This window comes from Nerophis lumbriciformis, linkage group LG23 (assembly GCF_033978685.3).
Source record: "Nerophis lumbriciformis linkage group LG23, RoL_Nlum_v2.1, whole genome shotgun sequence".
Lineage (NCBI taxonomy): Eukaryota > Metazoa > Chordata > Actinopteri > Syngnathiformes > Syngnathidae > Nerophis > Nerophis lumbriciformis.
In genome coordinates, this window is record NC_084570.2 from 29,171,661 (window position 1) to 29,179,160 (window position 7,500).

The following is a 7,500-nucleotide window of genomic DNA, read 5'->3' on the forward strand; positions in this document are numbered from 1 at the left end:
GTACTCACGTAAAAGTCTCTGATGTGCAAATAATCCTGGCGGAGCCTCCTCAGCCGGCCGGGGAAACTCTCCACGAAGCGGCAGCACTGGTTGGTGCACACCGGCGTGCCCAGGAGACTCTGGACCAGCAGGACCAGCAGGAGGAGACTTGTGGTGCCGCGCATGATGATGATGAAGATGATGATAGAGATGATGGAAGGGTGGTCTCTTCTTCTTCTCGGTTTTATTTCTGAGCCATGTCTTGTCTTTTTATATAGGCGAACTTGGAGTGAGAGGGGGGGGGGTGACACGAACATGTTTGATACATGCTGGAAAGTTTCTCACATTTTCGGGGTGTCCCTACATTTCCACATTTCAGTAAATCAATTTATCATAGTTAAAAAAAAATTAAAAAAAATGCTTACATTTTCAACTGACTGTGTGGATATTTTTAGAGCATGTGTGCTTTAAACACCTACATTTTTAGACACTTTTTGGATAAAAAGTAAAATGATGCTTTATTTTACCCAATTTTGAGCACTCTGGGAGTGACATGACTGCCATTGAGAAGTATTTCAAGCGTAAAAATGATGACTAAAGTGGTGAAGCTGTATTTTCCTTTGTACCTAGATTTTATCGATAGTTTAAGAAAAATGTATTGTCATTTTTATTTAATTTTAGTTAATTTATTTTTTTAGCACTTTTACCCACTTTTGAGCACTCTGGGAGTAACATGACTGCCATAGATTAAAGTGCAAAAATTATGACTAAAGTGGTGAAGCTGTATTTTCCTTTGCACCTAGATTTTTTCGATAGTTTAAAGAAACATATATTGTCATTTTTATTAAACTTTAGTTAATTTTTTTAAATCAATTGTACCCACTTTTGAGCGCTTTGGGAGTGACATGACTGCGATAGAGAAGTATGTTAGCGCAAAAATTATGACCAAACTGGTGAAGCTGTATTTTCCTTTGCACCTAGATTTCATCGATAGTTTAAGAAACATATATTGTCATTTTAATTTAATTTTAGTAAAAAAAAAAATTGCACTTGTACGCACTTTTGAGTGCTCTGGGAGCGACATGACTGTCATAGAGAAGAGAAGTATGTTAAGCGCAAAAATTATGACTGAAGTGTTGAAGCTGTATTTTCCTTTGCACGTAGATTCTATCGATAGTTTAAGAAACATATTGTAATTTTTATTTAATTTTAGTAAACATTTTTTAGCACTTTTACCCACTTTTGAGCGCTCTGGGAGTAACATGACTGCCATAGAGAAGTATGTTAAGCGCAAAAATTATGACTAAAGTGGTGAAGCTGTTTTTTTTTGCACATATAATTTTATTGATAATTTTAGAAACATATAATGTCATTTTTATTCAATTTTGTTCAAATATTTTTAGTGCTGTGTAATTGTATGCTAATCTATCTTCCATCAGTTTTAATGAGTCTCTTCTTTTGCAGTTTATTTGATTACTATTTATTTTTATAATCAGCCTGACCTAACCCTTGATAATAATCTTTGTGATGAACACATACTTTCATATCATTGGTCAAGGTTTATCCTGTTAAACTGTAAATAGGTTAGATATAATGATTGAATATGATTAAAATATAGAGTAATATTAATCAATCAGTGTTAATATTTGAGTGGGTCCCGGGCCCCTGTGTAGTGGAAAAGTTGGGTCCCGAGTTCAAAAAGGTTAAGATGCCCTAATCTAACCTACAAACCCCGTTTCCATATGAGTTGGGAAATTGTGTTAGATGTAAATATAAACGGAATACAATGATTTGAAAATCTTTTTTAACCCATATTCAATTATATGCACTACAAAGACAAGATATTTGATGTTCAAACTCATAAACTATTTTTTTTTTTTTGCAAATAATAATTAACTTAGAATTTCATGGTTGCAACACGTGCCAAAGTAGTTTTGAAAGGGCATGTTCACCACTGTGTTACATGGCCTTTCCTTTTAACAACACTCAGTAAACGTTTGGGAACTGAGGAGACACATTTTTTAAGCTTCTCAGGTGGAATTCTTTCCCATTCTTGCTTGATGTACAGCTTAAGTTGTTCAACAAGTTGTTCTGTTGTGGTATTTTAGGCTTCATAATGTGCCACACATTTTCAATGGGAGACAGGTCTGGACTACAGGCAGGCCAGTCTAGTACCCGCACTCTTTTACTATGAAGCCACGTTGATGTAACACGTGACTTGGCATTGTCTTGCTGAAATAAGCAGGGGCGTCCATGGTAACGTTGCTTGGATGACAACATATGTTGCTCCAAAACCTATATGTACCTTTCAGCATTAATGGCGCCTTCACAGATGTGTAAGTTACCCATGTCTTGGCCACTAATACACCCCCATACCATCACAGATGCTGGCTTTTCAACTTTGCGCCTATAACAATCCGGATGGTTCTTTTCATCTTTGGTCCGGAGGACACGACGTCCACAGTTTCCTAAAAAACTATTTGAAATGTGGACTCCTCAGACCACAGAACACTTTTCCACTTTGTATCAGTCCATCTTAGATGAGCTCAGGCCCAGCGAAGCCGACTGCATTTCTGGGTGTTGTTAATGAACGGTTTTCGCCTTGCAAAGGAGAGTTTTAACTTGCACTTACAGATGTAGCGACCAACTGTAGTTACTGACAGTGCGTTTCTGAAGTGTTCCTGAGCCCATGTGGTGATATCCTTTACACACTGATGTCGCTTGTTGATGCAGTACAGCCTGGAGGATCTAAGGTCACGGGCTTAGCTGCTTACGTGGAGTGATTTCTCCAGATTCTCTGAACCTTTTGATGATATTACGGACCGTAGATGGTGAAATCCCTAAATTTCTTGCAATAGCTGGTTGAGAAAGGTTTTTCTTAAACTGTTCAATTTGCACACGCATTTGTTGACAAAGTGGTGACCCTCGCCCCATCCTTGTTTGTGAATGACAACAACAAAAATGACTTTTATACCCAATCATGGCACCCACCTGTTCCCAATGTGCCTGTTCACCTGTGGGATGTTCCAAATAAGTGTTTGATGAGCATTTCTCAACTTTATCAATATTTATTGCCACCTTTTCCAACTTCTTTGTCACGTGTTGCTGGCATCAAATTCTAAAGTTAATGATTATTTGCAAAAAAAAAAGTTTATCAGTTTGAACATCAAATATGTTGTCTTTGTAGCATATTCAACTGAATATGGGTTGAAAATGATTTGCAAATCATTGTATTCCGTTTATATTTACATCTAACACAATTTCCCAACTCATCTGGAAACGGGGTTTGGACTTACAGTTTAATAGGATAAACCTTATTAAATTATATAAAAACATGTGTTAATCACAAAGATTATTATTAAGGTTTAGGTCAGGCTGATTACCAAATACATATTAATTCAAAATACCGCAAAAGAAGAGTGTGAAGATGTCTCTTGACTCGGGTTCTTCTGGGACCACAGGAAAGGGCACAACACTCTGCTGCAGCATTTTACAATTGTTTTAATGATCTCGATTTACAAAGTCTTTTGGCTTTTCAGCACTTCCAGGCGGCCTCGCTCTCCAGCTCACCTCCCGCCTCATGGTCTCCGACGCTACTAATAAAGGAACAGGTTATTAGATAACTCGTTCCAGCTGAGATATCCACTCACCTGTCTGCTGCTTCATGGCCGGCCCCTGCACACACCCAGCCCGCAGGGAATGCATGAACCACGCCCCTCTCCATAAAGAGACTCATAAAAATGGATAACAAATAAATGTACATACAATTATGCAGCACTAAAACAAATTCTAATTAAATTAATTATTATTATTATTTAAAAAAAAAAAGAAATGTCAGTAGAATTTAGGTGCAAATGAAAATGCAGCTTCACCACTTTAGTCATAATTTTTGCGCTTAAGCACTAAGTAACTTTTCAACCTCGATTAAATATTTGTATAACTTTTGGGACAATGCATAGACATACAACTAGTTGAATGACACCTGTGTCATGGTCTGAGGGGGTCTGTGTCGCTCTAACTGGCACTTAGTGACTTTGAGGAGGGGGGCAGGAACCCTGCTCCACACAAAAAACTACAAATGTGCTGACTTGCTTTACGGCATACGTCACTCTCCCGTTTCCCATTCCTTAAAAAGACGGAAGTCAATGCGAACGCCTGCGTGCAATTACTGCTATCATGGCAGAAGCTGCAAAACAACCAAAGAAACGAAAAGTTTTGTCTGAGGAGACTGTGAAAAAGAGAGGACATTCAAGGATCAACATTGCCCTGCCTTTCACTGGCTGGCGTGAGCTCAAAGACGAGGAATTTCAGAGCGATGCTGCCTTGGCTCTGTTCCTGCTAAACTAGGAAGGGATTTTCCATGCTTAAATCAAAATGCTAATGCTAATGCTAATTTAGCTATCGGAAATGTGCATGGTAGCAATAAATAGCTACCAGCGTGATAGTTCCATACTACTTCCGCCGGTCTTTTTTTTGCTTGGGACCTGCATCCGCCCCGATACATTCTTGGTAGTAGCGTCATGTTTGTAGAACAATCCAAGATCATTTCTTGATAGTGTCTACTGTTTAACATCAGCCATTAGAGACAGAATGTTTGTGACAATATTACATCATGTCAGTGTGATGCTATATGCGCTAGGCATCATGGGAAATGGGGTCTTCTTCTGGCAAAACACTACCGCTTTGGTCCACTGGAGCCGCCAAAATCAGCCAAAACTGAAAGTTCTTAAGTGGGGCTTTGAAGAAACTTTAGCTCCATACTTCTTCTGTTTGTTTGATGTTGTTATTACTGACACAAGTGGTGGAAAAGTGTATTACAGCTGCAGCCCACACAGAACACAGCTGAGAAACACTTTTATTTTGGCGGCCCTCTAGGGCAGTGTTTTTCAACCACTGTGCCGTGGCACACTAGTGTGCCGTGAGATACCGTCTGGTGTGCCGTGGGAGATTATCTAATTTCACCTATTTGGGTTAAAAATATTTTTGCAAACCAGTAATTATAGTCTGCAAATTATGTGTTGTCGTTGAGTGTCTGTACTGTCTAGAGCTCGGCATATCAGTAGGTGGCAGCCGGTAGCTAATTGCTTTGTAGATGTCGGGAACAGCGGTAGGCAGTGTGCAGGTAAAAAGGTGTCTAATGCTTTAACCAAAAATAAACAAAATGTGAGTGCCCCTAAGAAAATGCATTGAAGCTTAGGGAAGGCTATGCAGAACAAAACTAAAACTGAACTGGCTGCAAAGTATACAAAAACAGAATGCTGGATGACAGCAAAGACTTACTGTAGAGCAAAGATAGCATCCATAATGTACATCCGAACATGACATGACAATCAACATTGTCCCCACAAAGAAGGATAGCAACAACTTGAATATTCTTGATTGCTAAAACAAAGCAGATGCGGGGAATAGCGTTTAAGGAAGACATGAAACTGCTGCAGGAAAACACCAACAAAACAGCAAAAGCCACCAAAATAAGAGCGCAAGACAAGAACTAAAACACTACACACAGGAAAATAGCAAAAATCTCAAAATAAGTCACAGCGTACATTACTTTGAGAGAAGAGCTATAGTGATGCATGCTTGGTTATGGTTTAAAGTCATATCCAACAATTGCGACAACGACTTTTTACTGTCAACTGAGTTTCGTTTTTTAATGATTTCTGCTGGTGGTGTGCCTCCGGATTTTTTCAACGCAAAAAATGTGCCTTGGCTCAAAAAAGGTTGAAAAACACTGCTCTAGGGGGCCCCTGTGTCCTATATAGTGCAGAGCCGTGTTTAAAGAGAGTACGGACAACTCTGTTTCACAGTTGGTAGCAAATATGGCATCCTGTAGTGACGCGAGGGGCTTTTGACCAATCAGAGAGAGTATGGCCAGACCATCTCTTAAATGATTGCCCCTCACGTGACCACAGGACGCCATGTTTGCTACCTACTGTGAAACAGAGTGGTCCATCCTCTCCCTACACACGGCTGTGATTTAGTGTATCTACTGTACACCGCCTCCTCCTCTTGTTGTGCCTCTCAAAGTTAGGACCTGGGCACGCTCCCTCGATCTGTTCCATCTCAGTCCGAGTGCGTGGACTGATGAAAACTACTGGGATTAGAGTAAAAACGCCCATAGACACATTTCAACTTGAAAAAAGGCACATTCTATAAAAGTGACATGCATACAGCATTGTTAGGTGTTTACAGGTATGTAAAGTGCTTGACAAAAAATACATGTACTGCATACAATTGCATATTATAATTGCATATTTTAATAATAATGTAAATATTATATCCTCATCCATTCCAAACTTTTTTTTGCTAAAACAAAAAGAAATACTCAAATATCTACTTGCATTATATGGTTTTAAAACAAGTTATCCATCAAATTGTACACTGTAGAAATTACAATAGTCAACAAAATTTTACCTTAAAGGGGAACATTATCACAATTTCAGAAGGGTTAAAACCATTAAAAATCAGTTCCCAGTGGCTTATTTTATTTTTCGAAGTTTTTTTCAAAATTTTAACCATCACGCAATATCCCTAAAAAAAGCTTCAAAGTGCCTGATTTTCCATCCATCCATTTTCTACCGCTTATTCCCTTTGGGGTCGCGGGGGGCGCTGGAGCCTATCTCAGCTACAATCGGGCGGAAGGCGGGGTACACCCTGGACAAGTCGCCACCTCATCGCAGGGCCAACACAGATAGACAGACAACATTCACACTCACATTCACACGCTAGGGCCAATTTAGTGTTGCCAATCAACTTATCCCCAGGTGCATGTCTTTGGAAGTGGGAGGAAGCCGGAGTACCCGGAGGGAACCCACGCAGTCACGGGGAGAACATGCAAACTCCACACAGAAAGATCCCGAGCCCGGGATTGAACCCAAGACTACTCAGGACCTTCGTATTGTGAGGCAGATGCACTAACCCCTCTGCCACCGATTTTAACCATCGTAATATACACCCGTCCATTTTCCTGTGACGTCACACAGTGATGCCAATACAAACAAACATGGCGGTTAGAACAGCAAGGTATAGCGACATTAGCTCGGATTCAGACTCGGATTTCAGCGGCTTAAGCGATTCAACAGGTTACGCATGTATTGAAACGGATGGTTGTAGTGTGGAGGCAGGTAGCGAAAACAAAATTGAAGAAGAAACTGAAGCTACTGAGCCATATCGGTTTGAACCGTATGCAAGCGAAACCGACGAAAACGACACGACAGCCAGCGACACGGGAGAAAGCGAGGACGAATTCGGCGATCGCCTTCTAACCAACGATTGGTATGTGTTTGTTTGGCATTAAAGGAAACTAACAACTATGAACTAGGTTTACAGCATATGAAATACATTTGGCAACAACATGCACTTTGGGAGTGCAGACAGCCCAGTTTTCATCAAATAATATATTCTGTAGACATACCCTCATCCGCTCTCTTTTCCTGAAAGCTGATCTGTCCAGTCCAGTTGGAAATGCATCTGCTTTGAGTGTCGCAGGATATCCACACATTCTTGCCATCTCTGTCGTAG

The 7,500-nt window shown here is 40.1% G+C and overlaps 1 protein-coding gene across 2 annotated transcripts in view; it reads right to left on the bottom strand.

The window, feature by feature from the left end:
* il10 (interleukin 10) overlaps positions 1–7,500 on the bottom strand; it is a 33,041-nt gene that overhangs the window by 5,559 nt on the left and 19,982 nt on the right. For both annotated transcript variants that reach the window (XM_061985414.2, XM_061985415.1), the window contains exon 3: positions 9–262. In XM_061985414.2, the coding sequence (XP_061841398.1) occupies positions 9–262 (254 nt within the window). The remainder of the gene's footprint in view (positions 1–8; positions 263–7,500) is intronic.